This window comes from Erythrolamprus reginae, chromosome 1 (assembly GCF_031021105.1).
Source record: "Erythrolamprus reginae isolate rEryReg1 chromosome 1, rEryReg1.hap1, whole genome shotgun sequence".
In the NCBI taxonomy this organism is placed as follows: domain Eukaryota; kingdom Metazoa; phylum Chordata; class Lepidosauria; order Squamata; family Dipsadidae; genus Erythrolamprus; species Erythrolamprus reginae.
The window spans coordinates 418,747,201-418,770,715 of NC_091950.1; the positions used below are offsets into that span (position 1 = coordinate 418,747,201).

The window sequence follows — 23,515 nt, forward strand, 5'->3', positions numbered from 1 at the left end:
GATTCACTCAATCCAAGTCTCCGTTTCATGCGGGAATCCACATCAAATTCTTCTGCAGATTCCACAGAGTCCTTGACTTACAACCAATCACTTAGCAACCATTCAAACCTCCCCATGGGTACTTACAGACACGAAGGCTACTTACAACCCAGATTCAAAGTTCCAGTGGCCTCCTCCTCCCTTCCCTCCTTCCTCCCTTCCTCCCCCCTTCCTTTTTTCCCTTTTCCTTCCTTCCTTCCGTCCTCCCTCCCTCCCTTTTTTCCTCCCTCCCCTTTTCCCACTCTCCCTCCCTTCCCTCCTTCCTCCCTCCCTCCCTTTCTTCCCTTCCTCCCTCCCTCCCTTTTTCCCACTCTCCCTCCCTCCCTTCCCTCTTTCTTTCCTTCCCTCTTTCCTCCCTCCCTTCTTTCCTCCCTCCCTTCTTTCCTCCCTTCCTTTTTTCCTTTCTTCATCCCTCCGTCCCCTTTTCCCTCCCTCCCTCCCCTTCTTTGTTTTTTTTTATTTATTTTGTCCAATACACAATAATACACAATGAAGGTTATAGAGCAGGGGTCTCCAAACTTGGCAACTTTAAGACTTGTGGACTTCAACTTCCAGAATTCTCCAGACAGAGCTGTGGTTGAAGAATTCTGGGAGGGGGGGCGGAGCCAACTGAGGAACAGAACGGACGGTGTGGAGCCGAGCTCCGCCAAACACCACCGTTTTTCAGGTTCTCTTTGGTCCCACGGGGATCTCAGACTCTGCGGAAAAGGGTCTGGCGTAAAGGGGATACCGTTAGCACGATTTGAGGCGGCAGCCCGATCGGCGGAGCAGACATTCCCCCCCACGACTGAATGCCTGCAAGCTAGGAGCGTCATGGCGGCCTAGAGTGTTCCCAGCTGGTGGTGACTAAACTAACGCTAGCAACGGCGATCGGGGTAGAGGAGTTGACTAATAACATACCGGAGCTGGATTGAACGTGAGATCTACGAACTTAGCTTCTTTTTCCTCATATACGGGCTGGCGTCGCTTGAGCTAAAAACCTGATAAGCAGCGACAAGGGAAGGAGGAGGGAGGAATTGACAGCTTCCTCCTTCCGGCTGGCGGCGAGCGTTTGTTTGTGAGTCACAATATTCATTCATGAAAGCTATCAATAACATCTTTTAAAGCGTATAACATTTACCAAGAAGACCTGACGTCCCGCGAGGAAATGTAATTCTCCGAATGAACTTTTAAATGGTAAAATCTGGAATCTTCTAAAGAGGACTCAACGAGACAGCGTGATCCATCTACTTCCTGGTTCCTGTTTCCTCTCTGGCCCTTCGATCTTGGTTATTGCTGCTGCGTCACAGTAGAGCGAGTTGAGGGAGCGTCGGCTTTTCCAATTCTCAACTTTCTTGGTCTATGAGGGACAGCGATCGGAGGCACCTCTTTCATCTGATATCGGGAGGGGTAGGTCGCAGGAGGGATCATAAGCGGCTGGAGAGCACCCTAGAGACTACCAGAGAGATTGGCCCTACCGACTAACTTATTCAGCGAAATAACGAACCCAAAACAACATCAGCGTGCGACATCATTGAAATCCTACCCGAACTTCATGAAGTAAAGTTTGAAGATTTAGAAGGGTTTGATACTCCATTTAACTGTTTAACTGCACAATAAGTAATTCTTATGCTCTACTGTCTCGCAAATTCCTAATCCCTATTATTAGTTGATGATTTACACAAGGTTTCTGTACTTTACCAAGTTTGTATCCCTCGACTCTATATCGTCATTATCTATATCAAATAACTAACACCTTAATCAACTCTAATGTAATGAATTTATATGAATGAGCTTATTGACTTTACTATTTAATATAATATATTTAATATAATAAGACAGTAACTGCTATTATTAATTTTCTGTATATATTAATTGATAATTATTGTCTTTCTGTAAAAATAACTTAGCTATAGGATATTTGAATACACTACTAACTCTGCAAGTATTAACTCTAAACTATAAAACTTGTACTGGGTAAATAGAAATAGAACAATAGAAATAGAAATATAAGATAAGATATACCTGCAATAATATTCTGAATTAATCTATATATACTACTCTGTCTTTGTTAATTTGTTACCGGTCAATAGTAAACGACACCTTAATTAGAAGCTTACTATAATTAAGATAAGGTAGTATTTTCTTTGTAATAGTTATATACTTTGTTTAACCTATATATATATATTTACTTAATAATTAATTAGTATACAACCTGTTTGAACACATTCCTTCTATCTTCCCCTACGTATTTACACTCTCTAGAGGGAAGAAATATTTTTAAACTTTTAAGGTTTACTATTGAGTCCAACAGGAATTGATATCCTAACTACACATTACTTAAAATATACTGTTTTACTTTATCGATACTAAACTCTGGATCAGAACATCAAACAACTGTACCAGTGGGCAAATTGGTGGTCAGCTATAAAAATGACAAGCCTTTCTAATTTGTCTAGGCTAGGATCAGGGAAAAAATCAATCACCCACTCCACATCAGCCATACCAAGTCCCTCTACCCAGAGATCTCTCGACGATATGTTACCTAGAGAGAGGTCTAATTCTTATAAAGATCTTCAAGCTACGCTGCTTCAAATGCAGGAGCTAATGTTGAAAAACCATCAGGATATTAAAAAAGAATTAGGTGAGGTGAGGAGTGATACATCCGAATTAAAAGAGTGGATGCAGAACATGGACAAAAAGCACGAGGCTTTTCAACAACAAATGACTAAACAAGAACAGAGGATACAGGTCTTAGAAGACAAAATAGACCAAGAGCACAAACAAATGGAAGACCTGACAGATAAATTAATCCACGCCAACAAAGATTTAGAGAACACAGTAATTCAATTAGAGAGCGAAAAAGCTAACCAATATCTTAGATTTCAAAATCTCAGGGAGGAAAAAAGTGAAGACCTACCAGACATTATGGCCGATATCCTTTCAAAGGCTCTGGGCATTGAAAAAGATACAATGCTAAATGAAATCGATGAAGCCTATCGTATAAACACTAACTACGCTAGACGCCATAACCTCCCCAAAGAAGTTCACATCAAATTTATCAAAAAATCAGTCAGGGATGAAATCCTTCACAGAGCCCGGGAAGACCCTATAGAACACAAGGGGAGACAATTGGTAATATTAAAACAGGTCCCAAAACACGTCAGAGACCTTCGTAGGCCATACACCTTTCTGTCAGCAAAACTGACCAGACACAATATAAATTTCAGATGGCTGGTCCCAGAGGGTATGCTTGTGACCTGGCAAGATAGGAAATTAAAAATAGACTCTGTCGAAAAAGCTGAAGAATTTTTCGACAAAAATTTCTCTACCGACCGAACTTCTGAAACACAGGACGATACCGGAACAACGACCCTCCCTTCCACTAGTGTACAACCTATAGAACAGAGCCCAACAAGTTTAGAAAGAACTCAGGCTACTGATAAACTAACTCTAGGCAACAATGGCTATACAGGATATCCAAAAGAAACTAGAAGTACAAGGGCAACAAGACCCAAGTACAGATAACTTAAACTTGGCACAAGAAAAATTAAACAAAGGAATTGAACTATACTCAATTAATATAAATGGCCTAAATGCACCAAAAAAAAGAAGTCAAACTTTAAATAAAATTGCTAAATTAAACTTCGACATTATTGCAATGCAAGAAGTTCACATCAAAAATAAATTTGAGCACCTACTCAAAAGAAATAAACTTGGGAATCTGTTTACGTCACTTGCCGGGGGAAAAAAGAGAGGTGTAATATGTTATATCAATCCTAATATTCAAGCTGAATTGAAATATAAAGATAGAGAAGGTAGAATTTTAATCCTAGAACTTACTATAGAAAAGGACAAAATAACTTTAATAAATATTTATGCCCCGAATGAAGGCCAAGAAAATTTTTATAAAAAACTATTAATCACCATCAGAGAACATTCCACTGATAACATCTGCTTATTAGGTGACTTTAATGGCATAACTAACAATGAAATGGACTATAAGAATGACAAAAAGACCAAACAAAAGAAAAGAATATTACCTAAAACCTTTTTCGATCTAATTAAAGAACTAAAATTGAAAGATAGCTGGAGGGACAGAAACCCCAAACTTAAAAAATTTACCTTTTATTCTGATAGGCATCAATCTTGGTCAAGATTGGATATGGTCTGGACAACAACAGAAATTAACACCAAAATCCACTCGATAGATATAGAACCTAATTATATTTCAGATCATAGTGCGCTCAAAGTTGGTTGGAAAGGAAACAAACAGAGTTGTAGATGGTCGCTTCAGAAATCTATTTTAAGTCAGGAAGATTTTAAGCAAAAACTTAAAACTGAAATGAACTATTTCTTCCAAGAAAATCCAAAAGACGACACTAGCCTTCAAAATGTTTGGGATACAGCCAAAGCTGTTATTAGAGGGATAGCTATTTCATTCATGGCTAGAGAATTTAAACAAAAAAAAACAGAAATTAGCTAATTTAGAAGAAGAGTATAGGGCTTTAGAAGAAGAACTTCAGAACTTCCCCATTAAAAAAGAAATCAAACAAAGTATGCTACAAATTAAACACCAACTAAACTTAATTGACCAACAAAACTGGGCACAACAAATAAAAAGAACTAACCAATACAATTTCGAGAATGCCAACAAACCTAGCAAATGGCTAGCTAATAAGCTCAGGAAGCAAAATGAAAAGAAACTGATAAACTGTCTAAAAAACAAAAATGGGGAACCATGCCATGACTTGGAAAGGAAAAAAACGATTGCTAACGATTTTTATAGTAAACTTTATGAATATTCTGAAACTATACAAAATAATACTCAAGACACAAAAATTCAAGAAACCCTAGAGCAGGCTAAACTTCCTAAAGTACCACAAGAAATGGTCAATATAATCAATAAACCGATCACTGAAACAGAATTAAAGGAAGTAATAAAAAGTCAAAAAAACAACAAAGCACCAGGTCCGGATGGACTCCCCACAGAACTTTATAAAGATCTTCCTAAAGAAATGGAAAAAGCCTTTTTAGAGACGTTAAATGAAGCTCTAGATAGAGGAAAAATCCCAAATTCATGGACAGAAGCAAACCTAGCGTTAATTCCAAAAAAAGATACAGACCATACAGATATAGCTAATTATCGCCCGATCTCTCTCTTAAATGCCGATTACAAAATCTTCACCTCTATCTTAGCGAACAGAATCAAAGGTTTTCTAAATTATTTTATACATCCAGACCAGAACGGTTTTCTCCCCGGGAGACAGTTAAAGAATAATATTAGAATTGTACTAGACACGCTCGAATACTACGAAGCCCATAATGAGAAACAAGTGGCGTTAATATTTCTTGACGCCCAGAAGGCCTTCGACAATGTGTCTTGGAAATTTATGATAAAACAGCTTGAGTATATGGAATTTGGCCCCAAATTTATTAACGCAATAAAAGCTATTTACTCTGTCCAATCGGCCTATATAATTCTCAATGGAGATACATCAACCAAAATCTCTTTACACAAAGGCACAAGACAAGGTTGTCCATTGTCCCCTTTACTATTCATTTTAACTCTTGAAGTACTAACAAGAATAATTAGAGACAAGGAAGACATACGGGGTCTAAACTGTAAGAAAGAAATCTATAAACTCCAAGCTTTCGCAGACGACTTGGTATTCATCTTAGAAGATCCTTTAAAATCAGGTCCTAAACTATTAGAAGTTCTGGAAGAATATGGTACAGTGGCAGGCCTCAAAATAAACAAAACTAAAACCCAAATTTTAACAAAAAACATGCGACAAGCACAAAAAGATATCTTATCTGCTAAATTGGATATTCAAATTGTCACAAAAATTAAATACCTTGGCATCAATTTGACAAATAGAGTGTCAAGCTTAAAATCAAATAACTACGATATATTATTGGACAAGATAAATAAAGACTTGTCAAAATGGAGGAATTTACAACTATCTCTCCTTGGGAGAATCGCAGCCATTAAAATGAACACTCTGCCTAAAATATTGTTTTTATTTCAAACTATCCCTATACAAGTAAAACAGGATTTTTTTACCAATTTGACTAAAATAACCAACAATTTTATCTGGCAAAACAAACGGCCCCGAATTCGACTAAAATACTTACAAGGAAAAAAAGAAGAGGGCGGCCTGGCTCTTCCAAATTGGAAGGACTACTATACTGCTGCATCGCTAGATTGGACAAGAGATTGGATGAGTCTAACAAACACTAGACTTCTTAAATTAGAAGGCCATGACCTCCATGCAGGGTGGCATTACTATCTCTGGGACGAAAAGCCGTCAACCCACAAATACTTCTCCAACCACCTGATTAGAAAATCGTTAATTGGCACCTGGAAAAAAACTAAAACTAAATTATACAAAGGAATTCCCATGTGGTATGCTCCTTTAGAAGCCTATGTACATCCTAATTTACATAAGAGAAATAATATATTAAGATATAAAGACATTTTAAACCCAAACGGGACAATTAAAACAAGATTAGAACTTGAAAATTTGGGCCAAAAAGTGGAATGGTGGGAATACCTTCAGATCCAGACTAAATTTAACAAAGACACAAAAAATTCCGGGATTACCAAAAATGCTCTGTTAGATAAGCTATGTATAGGCCCCCAAGATAAGATAATCAAAAACTTTTATGGTTATTTAAATTACAATGACTTGGACACCTTTAACAAAAAATCCAATGTTAAGAAATGGAACCTCGACCTTAAAAAAGAGATAAAAGAGGAGGAATGGCAAACACTTTGGACAAAGAACTATAAACTGACTATTGCCACCTCTTATAAAGAAAACCTGGTCAAAATGTTTTACCGTTGGCATACTACCCCAATTAAATTAACCAAAGTGAACAACAAACTTTCACCAATCTGTTGGAAATGTCAACAAGAATTGGGTACCTACTTTCATCTATGGTGGGAATGCAATAAAGCCAAAACCTATTGGGAGATGATTGGAAATTGGATTGAAGAAATATTAAATTTGACGCTTGACAAAACCCCTGAATGTTTTTTACTAGGTATAATTAGGCAAAAATTGTCGAAACCCCAAGCTCATCTAATCATCCACTTAACTACCGCAGCAAGACTAACATACGCGCAGTGGTGGAAAAATGAAGACCTTCCCCCAAATGAAGCAATATTTAGGAAAATAATGTACTGCGCAGAAATGTCGAAACTGACCCTATTAGTCAGGAACGAACCGTTAGATACGTTTAACAGTTGTTGGGACCCTCTCTATAAATGGCTAGGAAGCAACAGAGAGACCAATAGGCTTTAAGAAGGTAAAAAACCAAAAAACATGAACTGTTACAAATCCGGTACAAAGTATTCCATTATCTAATATTATTACACGAGACTGTATATGTATTTAACTATGTAAACTTATCATTATTATTTGCGAACTTCTTAACAATATATGTAAACGTAACACTGGTTTCTAACACTCTTGATAACCTATTCGAAATATGTTAACTGAGCAAAAATATCTAGATCTAATTTTCGTTTTCAATTCAACTCCCCTGCTTATTCGCCGATATTGTTATTAGTTTTGTTTTTGTTTGTTTGTTTGTTTTCTGTTTTTTGTCTTTTTCCTTTATATGTGATATGCCCCGCATTGTACCATATGTTGTATATACGATGTATATGTCTACATTTTAATAATAAAATTTAAAAAAAAAAAAAAAAAAGAATTCTGGGAGTTGAAGTCCACAAGTCTTAAGTTTGAAGACCTCTGTTATAGAGGATATAGTAGAGAAGAAATACGAGGTATAGGAGAAACTATAGGACAGGGGACGGAAGGCACTCTAGTGCGCTTATGTACGCCCCTTACTGACTTCTTAAGAATCTGGAGGGGATGATACTATAGAGTCTGGTAAAGAGTTCCACGCTTCGACAACCCGATTACTAAAGTCATATTTTTTACAGTCAAGTTAGGAGCGGTTAATATTAAGCTTGAATCTGTTGTGTGCTCTTCTGTTGTTGTGGTTGAAGCTGATGTAGTCTTTGACAGGCAGGACATTGCAGCATATGATCTTGTGGGCAATACATACATGTTTAAGGCGTCGTATTTCTAAGATTTCAAGACCCAGGATTGTAAGTCTAGTTTCGTAGGGTGTTCTGTTACGGGTAGAGGAATGAAGGGTTCTTCTGGTGAAGTATCTTTGGACATTTTCAAGGGTGTTAATGTCTGAGATGTTTCTCTTTGTACTTGTCTGCTTCTGCCTAGCATTCTTGGGCACATCTCTAAAAAGAACTTGTCTCTTAGGGGAAAAAAATGCATATAAGCAACCAAGCAGCATGTCCCATAGCTGCCTTGAAGAGGCTATTGAAACATAGAAATATAGAAGACTGACGGCAGAAAAAGACCTCATGGTCCATCTAGTCTGCCCTTATACTATTTTCTGTATTTTATCTTACGATGGATAGATGTTTATCCCAGGCATGTTTAAATTCAGTTCCTGTGGATTTACCAAGCACATGTTTGTTCCAAGCATCTCCTACTCTTTCAGTAAAATAATATTTTCTCATGTTGCTTCTGATCTTTCCCCCAACTAACTTCAGATTGTGTCCCCTTGTTCTTGTGTTCACTTTCCCATTAAAAATACTTCCCTCCTGGACCTTATTTAACCCTTTAACATATTTAAATGTTTCGATCATGTCCCCCCTTTCCCTTCTGTCCTCCAGACTCTACAGATTGAGTTCATGAAGTCTTTCCTGATACGTTTTATGCTTAAGACCTTCCACCATTCTTGTAGCCCGTCTTTGGACCCGTTCAATTTTGTCAATACCTTTTTGTAGGTGAGGTCTCCAGAACTGAACACAGTATTCCAAATGTGGTCTCACCAGCGCTCTATACAGCGGGATCATAATCTCCCTCTTCCTGCTTGTGATACCTCTAGCTATGCAGCCAAGCATCCTACTTGCTTTCCCTACCGCCTGACTGCACTGCTCACCCATTTTTGAGACTGTCAGAAATCACGACCCCTAAATCCTTCTCTTTGAACGTGTGGAGAGTGTGTGTGTGTGTGTGTGTGACAGAGAGAGAGAGAGAGAGAGAGAGAGAGAGAGAGAGAGAGAGAGAGAGAGAGAGAGAGAGACCGTAAAGCCCGATCTCAGAGACAATGCCCAGAAATCCCAATGAAAGGCTTTCCTCCCCCTCAACCCCATTCCAAACTGTCTTCCTTCCTCCATAATGATAAATTGCTTCATCAAATTGGCGGCTTGGCGGGCGGGGGAGTAAGCAGGCACGGCGGCCTTTGGGTGTCTTGCTAAAACTTTATCATCATTATTTTCCTTCTTCGGGGCCTCTGTTGAAGGAGATGTGGGTTAAGGAGAGTTTTGATGGCTGAATAGCAGAGATGAAAGGGAGCTCGACAAAGGACGTCAGCCAGATCAGGGGGAGACTGCGAGAAATGCTAACACATTTCCGAGCCGCAGTGCTGCGAGCTAAATTTATTTATTTTATTTTATTTTATTTTATTTTATTTTATTTTATTTTATTTTATTTTATTTTATTTTATTTTATTTTATTTTATTTTATTTTATTTTATTTTATTTTATTTTATTTTATTTTATTTTATTTTATTTTATTTATTTTATTCCTTCCTTCCTTCCTTCCTTCCTTCCTTCCTTCATTCATTCATTCATTCATTTATTTATTTATTGGATTTGTATGCCGCCCCTCTCCGCAGACTCGGGGCGGCTAACAACAGCAATAAAACAGCATATAATAATAATCCAATACTAAAAACAGTTAAAAACCCTTATTATAAAACTAAACATATGTACAGAAACATAGAAACATAGAAGTCTGACGGCAGAAAAAGACCCCATGGTCCATCTAGTCTGCCCTTATACTATTTTCTGTATTTTATCTTAGGATGGATATATGTTTATCCCAGGCATGTTTCAATTCAGTTCCTGTGGATTTATCTACCACGTCTGCTGGAAGTTTGTTCCAAGGATCTACTACTCTTTCAGTAAAATAATATTTTCTCATGTTGCTTTTGATCTTTCCCCCAACTAACCTCAGATTGTGTCCCCTTGTTCTTGTGTTCACTTTCCTATTAAAAACACTTCCCTCCTGGACCTTATTCAACCCTTTAACATATTTAAATGTTTCGATCATGTCCCCCCTTTTCCTTCTGTCCTCCAGACTATACAGATTGAGTTCATGAAGTCTTTCCTGATACGTTTTATACTTAAGACCTTCCACCATTCTTGTAGCCCGTCTTTGGACCCGTTCAATTTTGTCAATATCTTTTTGTAGGTGAGGTCTCCAGAACTGAACACAGTATTCCAAATGTGGTCTCACCTGCATTCTATATAGCGGGATCATAATCTCCCTCTTCCTGCTTGTTATACCTCTAGCTATGCATCCAAGCATCCTACTTGCTTTCCCTACTGCCTGACTGCACTGTTCACCCATTTTGAGACTGTCAGAAATCACTACGCCTAAATCCTTTTCTTTTGAAGTATTTGCTAACACAAAACTGCCAATACAATAGTCAGATTGAGGATTCCTTTTCCCCAAGTGCATTATTTTACATTTGGAAACATTAAACTGCAGTTTCCATTGCTTTGACCATTTATCTAGTAAAGCTAAATCATTTACCATATTGCCGACGCCTCCAGGAATATCAACCCTATTGCACACTTTAGAGTCATCGGCAAACCTTCCCTACCAGACCTTCCCCTATGTCACTCACAAACATATTAAAAAGAATAGGACCCAGAACAGACCCTTGTGGCACACCGCTTGTAACCTGACTCTGCTCAGAATACTCGCCATTCACAACAACCTTCTGGTGTCTATGCTTCAGCCAGCTGCAAATCCATTGAACTATCCAGGGATTAAGTACAGACATACCATGCATAAAATTGTAAAGGCCTAGGGGGAAAGAGTATCTCAATTCCCCCATGCCTGGCGGCAGAGGTGGGTTTTAAGCAGCTTACAAAAAGCAAGGAGGGTGGGGCAATTCTAATCTCTGGGGGGAGTTGGTTCCAGAGGGCCGGGGCCGCCACAGAGAAGGCTCTTCCCCTGGGTCCCGCCAAGAGACATTGTTTAGTTGACGGGACCCGGAGAAGACCCACTCTGTGGCACCTAACTGGTCGCTGGTATTCGTGCAGCAGAAGGCGGTCCCTAAGATAATCTGGTCCGGTGCCATGAAGGGGTTTATAGGTCATAACGAACAACCAATCGGCAACCAATGCAGACTGCGGAGTGTTGGTGTAACATGGGCAGCTGCATTCTGCACGATCTGAAGTTTCCGAACACTCTTCAAAGGTAGCCCCATGTAGAGAGCGTTACAGTAGTCGAGCCTCGAGGTGATGAGGGCGTGAGTGACTGTGAGCAGTGACTCCCAGTCGAAGAGTGACAGATAGGAGTCCCTGAAGTAGAATTCTTGGGGTGCTGTTGTGAGTGGCCCACGACTGGGTCAGTTAGTGACAGATTCTGAGGAGGATGAACTGGACCCGTCTTGGTACCCGAGGTCAATGTTCTTGACAACTGAGTCAGGGAGTGAGAGAGAGGGAGAGAGATGGAACTCGAGGAATCTGGGAAACCACCAGGGAATGTAGATACACCAAGGGGCGCGCATAAGCGCACTATTGTGCCTACCATCCCTGACTTTATCTTTTTTATCACTTCTTTATACTTTGTTATGTTAATACAAACATAACATTTGTTTGACAAATTAAATAATAAATAAATAAATAAATAAATAATAAACAAACAAACGAATGAATGAATAAATAAATAGAGTGTCCAGAAATATTTCACAAGAAGAGTCCTTCACTCCTTCTCCCGCAACAAAATACAGTGATACCTCGTCTTATGAACTCCTCTTCATACGAACTTTTCGTGATATGAACCCGGTGATTAAGATTTATTTTATTTTAATAGCAATGTAGTTTTATATTTGATTGTATAAAGGGTGTGTGTGTGATTTTTATTCTGATTGTCAACCCCTCCAGACAGAACAACAGGTAAGGCATTATAACAGACAGATTGGGTTCCAGACACATAAGCCGTATTCAAGAATTGGTCTAACCAATGTTTTGCATGCTCTGGTTAAAAGTACAATATTACCAGAGAAGAAACTGCACAAGATTAGGTTAACTATTGTTCTTAATTGATTTGCAATACCAAACAGGGCACCAATGCGACACTATTGAGTGTGTGTGTGTGTATGTGTGTGTTTGCTCTGATTAAATCTGGAAGCAATTCAGAATTTGAAGATGTCATTTTCTTCTGCAGCTGGATCATCAGCCCAAAATTTGCTCTGCTAACCTTTTGCAGCTTTTGTCCCCGTGTGGGCCAGAGAATCCTTACAGGCTGCAACAATTCTTGCCCTGATTTCTTCTTCTCTCTTCTGGGATATTTCTCCTTCCTCTGAAAAGAAGCTTGATTTACGAATTAATGACATAATAAAAGAACTCTGTGTTCCAGATTGGGAAGACTTCCTTTCTCCTCGCTTTTAAGCAAATGTCCTTGCCAAAATTTGCCCTTTTAATTCCAGATGTCGGCTTTTCTCAAATGTAAAGTCTGCCAAAATTAATGCATCCATTTTTTTTTTTACTCCATGAATTAAGTTTCCTTTAAGAAATAAATACACCCAATGCCAAAAAGGCCTGGCATGTTTTAGCGTGGAATTTACAGTGGCCGTAGTTCTCGACTTACAGTTCTCGTTTAGTGACAGTTCAAAGTTACAACAGCATTGAAAAAAAGGGACTTATAACTCGGTCCTTGCACTTAGGATGTGATCCAACGATGACATGAACAAAATTTGGATGTGTAGAAAGTCAGCACCCGCCCTCCTGGAGAATGAAATATTTTGGGCAATATTAAAAAGGCAACCTAGAATATTTCCCTTAAAAGGGGAAATAATAATAATAATAATAATAATAATAATAATAATAATAATAATAATAATAATTATTATTATTATTATTATTATTATTATTATAAATGTAAGTTATTATTATTATTATTATTATTTGTTCTGTCTGGGTTCCCCCAGACCTCAACACCAACTGGAAAAAACAGCCAGACATGCTGGTAAAAGCAAAAGTACTTTATAGCTTGAAAAATAAACACAGAGAAAAACCTGTTCTTCCCAACAGGCAGGCTAGGAGACTTTACAGCAGAGTCCTGATGTCCAGACAATACAGCAAACTTCTTGCTGGCACACCCACCACTGTAGAGCATAAGACCCCCACCTTTCCCCCCCAAGGTTTCAGTATTCAAAGTCACAAACCAGAATTCCAAGACGCCAAAGATCACAGCCAGGTCCCAAGACTCCCAAAGATAATACTCCACAAGCCAGGAAGGGTGGGTCTGCCTTTTAGCCTTTCCAGAGAGCACCACACCCAAACCCAGCTGTTGCCTCTTTAGTGCTGAAAGTACCTAGCCAATTGGTCCCTTCTTTGTGTTGCTCTTCTCTGTCGCAGATCGATTATTGCTTGTGCATTTTCCTCTAAGGAATCCAGGCTGCTTGCTGGGGAGAGCTCCCTCTCGGGGGCCTCTGGCTGTCCTCCCTCTTCCTCAGCCTGAGATTCCTCCTCCCCGTCTGCCTGAACCTCCTGTTCCTCATCCTCCCCCTCTGAGCAGGAAACCGACAGAAGATCAGCCGTTCCCTGAGGGGCCTCGGACGGAATCACAACAATTATTATTATTATTATTATTATTATTATTATTATTATTATTATTTCCCCTTTTAAGGGAAATATTCTCGGTTGCCTTTTTAATATTGCCCAAAATATTTCATTCTCCAGGTCCGGTACGCAGAACTGGTAGAAAATTTTCGAATCCCCCCCTTTTCCCCCCTTCCTTTTTCCTATCACAGTAAATGAGGTTGAATGTGTATAATTTTAGAAGAGTGTGTGCGTGTGTACTATAATACTATAATACTATAATGCACATTTTTGTGTGCCTGTGTGTAGTATGTACGTACACATATGGAATAAATACACAGAATTAAATAATATATTTTGGATGTTCAGTAATAGTAAATAGAGAGGGGAATTATATCTCTTTGAGGCGAGGAGAGGCCAGGCACCCCAATCCTAACCCTTGATGTGAGTGACATCAAGTAGACCACCTTTAAGCCTGTCACGTGACCTTTAAGCTTCCTCCTGGTCACATGGTCTTTCCTCCTGGTCACATGGGGCTACCTTTGAAAAGTGTTTGGAAACTTCAGATCGTGCAGAATGCAGCTGCGAGAGCAGTCATGGGCTTTCCCAAATATGCCCATGTTTCACCATCACTCCACAGTCTGCATTGGTTGCCGATCAGTTTCCAGTCACAATTCAAAGTGTTGCTTATGACCTATAAAGCCCTTCATGGCACCGGACCAGATTTTTAACTGTTTTTAGTATTGGATTACTGTATTATTATATGCTGTTTTATTACTGTTGTTAGCCGCCCTGAGTCTGCGGAGAAGGGTGGCATACAAATCCAATAAATAAATAAAAATAAATAAAGCCACTCCCAGCTGGTCACATGGTCAGCAAGCCACACCCACAAAATAAGTCACGCCCACAGTGTGGTACTAAAAAGTTTTGCAGCCCTTCACTGTCTGTAAGCCTTCTCTGATCAGCTTTAGTACAGTCAGTCCTCGATGTATAACCATTCATTTAGTGACCATTTTCAATGAGAAAAAAAGGTTTACCAAGAATTTACCAATACACAAAATGAAAGGTTCGTATTATTATAACAGTTTAAAACGCACACACACAAACACACAAATATACTTTGGTTTATAATAGAGCTTTATCTGTAGCATATATATGTCATGTAACCAAATCTTAGTCTTTACAACAGAGACCGATGTAAATAACAATGGCTGGGGGGACCCTTAAATAGCCGTATTTTTAATTATTTCTTTAAAAAATCCCCTTGCAACATTCAGTCTTTTACTAGGAATTTTATCGTACAAAAAAGCAAAGCTGAATGGAACACGTGGGCCTGCGTTTGTGAAAGAGATAATACATATTTTTATATAAAGATATATAGGTATATAAATAACTATTCAGCATGCAACATTGGTAGTGACGCCCCAATTGTGATTATTATTTTATTTTATTTTATTTTTTTAAAAGAACAATCTTCTGGATGAAAAATAGCCCTTTCGTTAGCAAACCCAATGATAAAAAAACATCTTTTTTTAAAATCCCCCAAAATCTTTATTCTGTCCTGTTTCCTGAATTGTTCCTTACTATAATACAGATATCCATGAAAGGTTGGGCTGAATCAATCTGGGTAACCAAGAAAGAAAGAAAAAAACACTTGATAAGTTGAGATTTTTAAGACGCTCAAAAATTTGCTTAGATTGTGTGTCAAATCTTTAATTCTTTTAAAACCAGAAATAAATTCCAGCCAAGCGACCATACATTGGATGCTTCGGAAATCATTGTTTGACCTCCACTACAGGTATATTTTGTTTAGTTGCTGATTTTTATTCTGCCTTTCCTATTTTTATTTAAAAAAACTCAAGGTGGCAGGGATAAGAAAATATGGACAGGCCTAGTCAGTGGTTGGAACTACCGGTTTGCCCGAACTGGTAGCAGCCCACCACCGGCCTTGGGGCTAAAGCAGTGATGGCGAATCTTTTTCCTCTCAAGTGCCGAAAGTGCGTGCACACATGCTGTCGCTCATGCCCAAATGCCCTCACCCATAATTTAATGTTTAGGGAGGGTGAAAACAGCTTTCCCTCACCACCCCGGAGGCCCTCTGGAGGCCGGAAATGGCCCATTTCCTGACTTCCGGTGGGCCCAGTAGGCCTGTTTTTCACCTTTCCTTGGCTCCAGAGGCTTCTTTAGAGCCTGGGGAGAGTGAAAATGCCCTCCCCTGACCCTTCTGGAGGCACTTTGGAAGCCGAAAATGCCCTCCCAGAGCCTAGGGCAGTGATGGCGAACCTTTTTTCCCTCAGATGCCAAAAAAGTGTGCACGCATGGTATCACACATGTGCGAGTGCCCACACCCATAATTCAATGCCTGGGGAGGGTGAAAACTGCTTCCTCCACCCCCCTGGAGGCCGGAAACATCCCGTTTCCCAAGGTTTGGTGGGCCCAGTAGGCTCGTGTTTTGCCCTCCCTAGGCTCCAAAAGCTTCCCTGAAACCGGGGGAGGGTAAAAACACCCTCTCCATTACCCAGGAGGCTCTCTGGAAGCCAAAAACGCCCTCCCAAAGCCTCTGTGTGAGTCAAAAATCAGCTGGCCAGCACACACATGCACATTGGAGCTGAGCTAGGGCAACGGCTCATGTGTCAGCAGATATGGCTTTGCATGCCACCTGTGCCATAGGTTCGCCATCACTGACCTATGGCTATAAATAGCTCACGTGCCGGCAGATATGGCTCCATATGCCACCTGTGGTACGTGTGCCATAGGTTTGCCATCACTGGGTTAACGTTGGAAAGAAAAAAGAGAGGTTTCAACACATTTTAAAAGTATTTAAAGCAATTCCCTGATAGAGATAGTCCTTGACTTACAACCATTCAATTAGTGACCAATCCAAGTTACCAGAGCATGGAAAATTATGACCATTTTTCATACAACCATTTAGCATCAGGTGATCAAAATTCAGATGCTTTACATAGAAACATAGAAGTCTGATGGCAGAAAAAGACCTCATGGTCCATCTAATCTGCCCTTATGCTATTTCCTGTATTTTATCTTACAATGGATATAAGTTAAGCTGCAATTCGCTTAACAACTGACAAAATTGGTTGCCGATCAGTTTCCGGTCACAATTCAAAGTGTTGGTTATGACCTATAAAGCCCTTCATGGCACCGGACCAGATTATCTCCGGGACCGCCTTCTGCTGCACGAATCCCAGCGACCAGTTAGGTCCCACAGAGTGGGTCTTCTCCGGGTCCCGTCAACTAAACAATGTCACTTGGCGGGACCCAGGGGAAGAGTCTTCTCTGTGGCGGCCCCGGCCCTCTGGAACCAACTCCCCCCAGAGATCAGAATTGCCCCCACCCTCCTTGCCTTTCGTAAGCTGCTTAAAACCCACCTCTGCTTAAAACCCACCTCTGCCGCCAGGCATGGGGGAATTGAGATACCCTTTCCCCCTAGGCCTTTACAATTTTATGCATGGTATGTCTGTATGTATGATTGGTTTTTTATAATAATGGGTTTTTAACTGTTTTTAGTATTGGATTATTGTTATATGCTGTTTCATGTTGCTGTTAGCCGCCCCGAGTCTCCGGAGAGGGGCGGCATACAAATCCAATAAACAAATAAATAATAAATAAAATGGTCGTAAAATGGCCAAAACTCACTTAACAATCATCTGCGTAACGATGGTCTCAATTAACAATTTAACCCTTGTGGTCGTAAGTCAAGGACTACCAGTACAAACCGAGGCTGGAAATTTCACGTTATTCCATAACAAATCGGAATTTCGGATTAGACATCATTGCATCCTCTGCTGAGTTAGCTACGTAGTTTCTGTATTTATAGTTTAGCTTAAATAATTTTCTCCGGTTGTCGCTCCAGCCTCAGGGTTAAGGGATCGATTAAGAGACGTTGCTTGAGTTTGGGGCGAGAGCGGAAATTCCATTCTCTGCAATCCAGGAAATCAGAAAAATATGGCCTCCTGTTTCTTTGGTTTTATCCCGGACAATTTAGCATCTCAATAATTTTGTTTCTAACAAATGGCAGAAAAACACTCTTTTCCTTCTGCTCTTGGGGAATGCAGAAGGCAAATCCCTACAGCTCAAACTTCCAAGATCTGAGGGAATTTTTTAACACGACTCTCGGCGACTTTTTATGGATGGCACCCCGACGGTTGAGGAGAATTATTTAACACTTTTAAAAGCAACTCCGTTTAAAAAAATCCCTTTTTTGGGAGGGTGGAATGGTCAGTCTACCTAACGTCTTAGGCAGACGGGGGTTACTGCTACTGGTGCGCTGCGCATGGTGTTCGTGCACGTCCCAGTGAAATTTTGCTTCTGTGCATGTACAGGAAGCAAAAATGTGCAAGGGGACACACAGGCGAGAGATTTTGGTGATTTTGTTTTTTGCTTCCGTGTATGCGCCAAAGCAAAAAAAAAAAAAGACCAAAAATCTCTCTCCCGCGCATGCCTCCTCGTGAGATTTTGCTTTTTGCTCATGCACAGATGCAAAATCTCAATGGGACACATGAATACTGCAGGGTGCGTTCCAAAAATAATGCAATTGTTTTTTAAAAAGTAATTTATTGAACAGATTTGCACAAACAAAATTCTTGTCCTTGGGCCTCTACACATTTTTTCCAACAACTCTGCCATGAACAGTAGGCGCCCTGGAAGGCAAGGTCTTCGTCACGGCTGATTGGATCTCTTCTATGGATGAAAAACGTATATTGCCACAACCCGCTATGAGTCTGCGAGTTCCTGGCCAAACACCAGGTGCCAATGCTGCCCCACCCCCCTATAGTCCTGATGTCACCCCAACAGATTTCCTTTTGTTCCCTCGGAATAAGGCAGCCCTGAAAGGAACACATTTTTCGTCCATAGAAGAGATCCAATCAGCCGTGACGAAGACCTTGCGAGAGGTCCCCGAAGATGCCTTCCAGGGCACGTACTGGTCATGGCAGAGTCACTGGAAAAAATGTGTAGAGGCCCAAGGACAGTACTTTGAAGAATTTTAAGCAAATCTATTTAATAAATTACTTTAAAAAATAATTGCATTACTTTTGGAACGCACCCTGTACCTCTAATTCTCACAGTCAGAAAATTTCTACAGTGATACCTCATCTTACAAACTTATTGGTTCCGGGATGAGGTTCTTAAGGTGAAAAGTTTGTAAGACAAAACAATGTTTCCCATAGGAATCAATGGAAAAGCGATTAATGCGTGCAAGCCCAAAATTCACCCCTTTTGCCAGCCGAAGCGCCCGTTTTTACGCTGCTGGGATTCCCCTGTGGCTCCCCTCCATGGGAAACCCCACCTCTGGACTTCTGTGTTTTTGCGATGCTGCAGGGAAATCCCAGCAGGGGAATCCCAGCATCACAAAAACGAGCGCTTTGCTGGCAACGGAAGTCCGGAGGTGGGGTTTCTCAGCGAAGGGAGCATCAGTGAAATCACAGCATCGCAAAAACACCGAAGTCCTCGAAACCCCCACCCCTGGACCTCTGTGTTTTTGCGATGCTGCGATTTCACTGAGGCTCCCCTCGCTGGGAAACCCCACCTCCAAACTTCCATTGCCAGCGAAGTGCCCGTTTAAACAAGTGCTTTGCTGGCAATGGAAGTCCGGAGGCAGGGCATCCCAGCGGTGGAGGTGGGTTTGTAAGGTGAAAATAGTTTGTAAGAAGAGGGGAAAAAATCTTAAACCCCGGGTTTGTATCTCGAAAAGTTTGTATGATGAGGCGTTTGTAAGACGAGGTATCACTGTACTTGGTTTTAGATTGCTTCGCTACTTGCTTAGTTTCCATCTGTTGCTCCTTGTCGTGCCTTCAAGTGCTTCAGGAGGGTCAGACAAGAAGGATGACAACAGAGGGAAGCATATTAAAGAGAGAAGCAACCTAGAACTAAGGAGTAATTTCCTGCAAGTGAGATCAATTAACCAGTGGAACAGCTTGCCTCCATAAATTGTGAATGCTCCAACACTGGAAGTTTTGGAGAAGATGTTGGATAACCATCTGTCTGAAGTGGTGGAGGGTTTACTACCTGAGCAGGGGGTTGGACTAGAAGACCTCCAAGGTCCCTCGATTCTGTGTTCTGAACATTCTGATTAGCAGTAGACAACCTGGTAAGTTTGAAACAAAACACAAAGGTTGGAGAATTGATGGTTACAATTAGAGCCTTTTACACCAGAGATGGGTTTCTCCTGATTCAGACCGGTTCTATAGAACCAGTAGTGGGGAATTTCCCGCCCCCCTCACTGAACCGGTAGCAATGGTAGCTGGCCACGCCTACAAACTGCCTCTCTCAATGGCGCCCTAGCTGCTGCCATCTTGTTTTTCGCTTCTGCGTATGTGCAGAAACGGTTTTTTTGCTTCTGTGCATGCGCAGAAGCTGAGCTTCCAGCACTGCGCATGCGCGCATGCAAACCGGCAGCGACATAAGTTAGAACTCACTCCTGTTTTACAACCAAGCATAAATCGCGTTTGTATTGTCCAGACGGGCTTATTGGGAGAAAAAGATGGATTTGGCGTTTTCTCTACCCTTAAGTTCCAGGAGGGGTGTTAAACTTCCGAACTCAAGATGTAGAGCTATGTCTATCTTTCTAAGTTGAAGAGGGAAGATATTGGGAGGTGGGATTCCGGTTTCCACAAAAAAAATCCCTGCTGTTTTTAGTTATGTTACACCTCCAACCCCCTCCCCAGGGACAAAGACATTCCAATAGGTGAGCAACAAAACCCGTCCCAACTTTGAAATCAGATGTGATGGGTGTAAAGTTTTTCTGGGTTTGCTGACTTTACGCCAAAGATGCGCCCTGGTGCATTGTTGACATGAGTGTCACAATGACAGGCTGATGGAGCCTTAGTGGCACAGTGGTTAGAGTGCAGCATTGCAAGCTACTTCTCCTGATCACCGGCTGCCAGCAGTTTGACAGGTCGAATCTTAGTAGTTTCAAGGTTGACTCAACCTTCCATCCTTCCGAGATTGGTAAAATAAGTCCCAGATTGTTGGGGGCAATATGCTGGCTCTCTGTAAACTGCTTAGAGAGGGCATTGTGAAGTGGTATATATGCTATTGCTATTGTGGGATGGGGCTCGCATGGCGGCATCGTTGTTCGTTCTCAGAGCCATGTCTCGCTTGCTGTAGCTCAGGGATGACAAACTTGATCTACAAACTTTCGTGGAGGGCCGCATCAGGGTTGTGTTTGATGTCAGGGGGCCATGGTGGGGTGTGGCCAGAGTGGGCGTGGCCAGCTCAATGTCACTCATGTCAGGAGTATCTGTGGTGGGATCCAAGCGTTTACCAGCGAAAACGAGCTCCCAAGCTCTAAAACAGTGGTTCTCAACCTGGGATTTGGACCCCTTTGTGGGTCGAACGGCCGTTTCACTGGAGTCACTTAAGACCCTGGGAAAAGACAAATTTCCCACGATATTAGGGACTAAAGCTTCTATTCTGGCGCCTTGGCACATATTTTTACCATCCGATCAATCAGGCGTTTACAACGGGGTGTCCCTCTAACCTTCCTGCCAATCAGCTTCAAGCTCTGTTGGGAGAATTGGCGCTAGACTTACGGTTGGGGGTCACCACAACATGAGGAACTGTATTAAGGGGTCACGGCATTAGAAAGGTTGAGAACCACTGCTCTAAAACCTGTGATGGCCTCCGGCAACACTCTGCCTGTTAAAACAGAGCTCAGGAGGTCGGATCAGTTTTGGCCGGCAGAGGCACTACGTGCCAGTCTTTCGTTGTTTCTAGGGTGCAGGTCGGGTCTAAGCATCCCATGGGTCAGATCTGCACCCTGAGCCTTGAGTTTGACACCCCTGCTGTAGATGGCCAGGCTGGGCCTGAGGGAATTTATTCCCTGGGGTCCCATTTGTTGGGGGTCAGGGGAAAGGGAGGGTTTTGCCTTTTCTTTCCGCTCAAGATCCCCATGGACAATTGGTAGGCCACTGCGGGACACAGAATGCTGGACTTGATGGGCTTTGGCCTGATTCAGCATGGCTCTTCTTAGGTTCTTATGGAAGGGTCAAACGCATCGTCATCCCTTCTTCAAGTCCACAAGAGATCTAAGTCCAGGTCACCCTGAATTCTACTGACTCCTATCTACCGCCAATTTGCTTTGACCGTTGATAGTTCAGATTCTTGTAGCAAGCATCAGCTTTGCCATAAACCAGTGATAACAAACCTTTTTTCCCATGGGTGCTGAAAGTGCGTGTGCGTGCACTATTACGCAAGTGTGAGTGCCCACACCCATAATTAAATGTTTGGAGAGGGTGAAAATGATCTCCCCCTCCCCCTGGAGGCCAGAAATGACACATTTCCCAACTTCTGATGGGCTTGGCAGGTCCATTTTTCGCCATCCCTAGGCTCTAGAGGAACCTGGAGAGGGCAAAAATGCCCTCCCCCAATCCCCCAGAGGCCATCTGCAAGCTGAAAATGCCCTCCCAGAGCCTCTGTGCAAGCCAAAAATCAGCTGGCCGGCACACACAGGCACGTTGGAGCTGAGCTAGGGCAACGGCTTGTGTGCCAGCAGATATGGCTCTGCGTGCAAATTGTGGCACCCGTGCCATAGATTTCGCCATCACTGCCATAAGCCTTTATATTCATTTGAACTGCTTGGACTCCCTGATTTCCCCCAAAAAACCAGGCTGGCTTTGGAAGGTTTTTTTGCTGGTAAGTGGTAAATTCCCAGAGAGTAAATTGGCTGCAGCTGAGCAGGGGAAAATATTTTGTTTTTGCTGCCCACACATCTGGGAGCCCAAATTGTATCCATCGACTTTTCTTGGCTAGAGTGGAAGCCCCTGGTTTAAAAAGATCATCAAATGATGCTTTGAGCATTTTAGGAACTCTTAAGAGAAGGAGAGGCAAAGTCAAATGAGGAATTAGCCTAGAATCATTAGGTTCCCACCAATGGTCTAAGACAGGGCAAAGGTATGGCTCTTCTATGACTTGTGGACTTCAACTGCCAGAATTCCTGAGCCAATCATGCTAGCTGAGGGATCCTGGGAATCGAAGTCCATATGTCATAGAAGAGCCAACTTTGCCGACCCCTAGTCTAAGCCTCTTGAATTCCATTGACTTTTCTCTACTGGCAATTTAGTACTAAACGTTGGTCGACTAGATTCCGGTGCATAGGCAGGAGCAATAAATCAGTTTAACTGAAACTTAATTTGTAGTCCTGATTCTTTGCGCCTGACCGGAATACAGTGAGGGATGTGTCTCTCTCTAAGAGGCAAATACCAGACTGGATCCCAGACGAGGTCCATGTTGCTGAGCCAAACCTCTTCCATTGAACCGACCCCCAACAGCCCTCCCAACAGCGTTCCTCTGGCATGGCGCACAAAGTTCCCAACAGATACACAGGTCCTGCGTAGATGCTGCGGACGTGGATATTCACACCGAATTAACCGTCTGGGAGCAGCGAATCGAATGTGAATGTGATGACACATGGAGTCATCCATCAGTCCAGTTGTCCACTGTGCCCATTCCCGAATGGTACTGTAAAGAGGGGTCCCTGGACAAGGAGAATGTTTGGGAGTACAGGAATTCGTTGGCCGCGCTTAAGTGGGGCGACGGGAGCTTCCTCTCGCCCATCCGTTCCCTGGGGAAGGACGATCCGGGAATCCTTTCACGGGGTTGGGAGAGCTGATTGTAGACGGCGAAAGGGCTGTTGCCCGGAGGCTGGGACCCTTGACCGGCGATGGGCGAGAGGCGTGGCATCATAGTGGCCGTGGTGAAATGAGCGGGGAAGGGCTGGTACGGGACAGTCTCCATGGTCTGTACACTGTAGCTGGTGTAAGGTGCAACGGAGGTCCACATATTGCAGCTCAGAGGGGGAGGAGGAGGCGGGGG

At 41.8% G+C, this 23,515-nt stretch overlaps 1 protein-coding gene across 1 annotated transcript in view; it reads right to left on the reverse strand.

The window, feature by feature from the left end:
* Nucleotides 1-23,039: 23,039 nt before the first annotated feature.
* Nucleotides 23,040-23,515, reverse strand: part of TBX4 (T-box transcription factor 4) — a 56,048-nt gene continuing 55,572 nt past the window's right edge. Inside the window, 1 exon segment of the mRNA XM_070742602.1 lies at nt 23,040-23,515. Within this exon segment, the coding sequence (XP_070598703.1) occupies nt 23,117-23,515 (399 nt within the window). The 3' untranslated portion in view covers nt 23,040-23,116.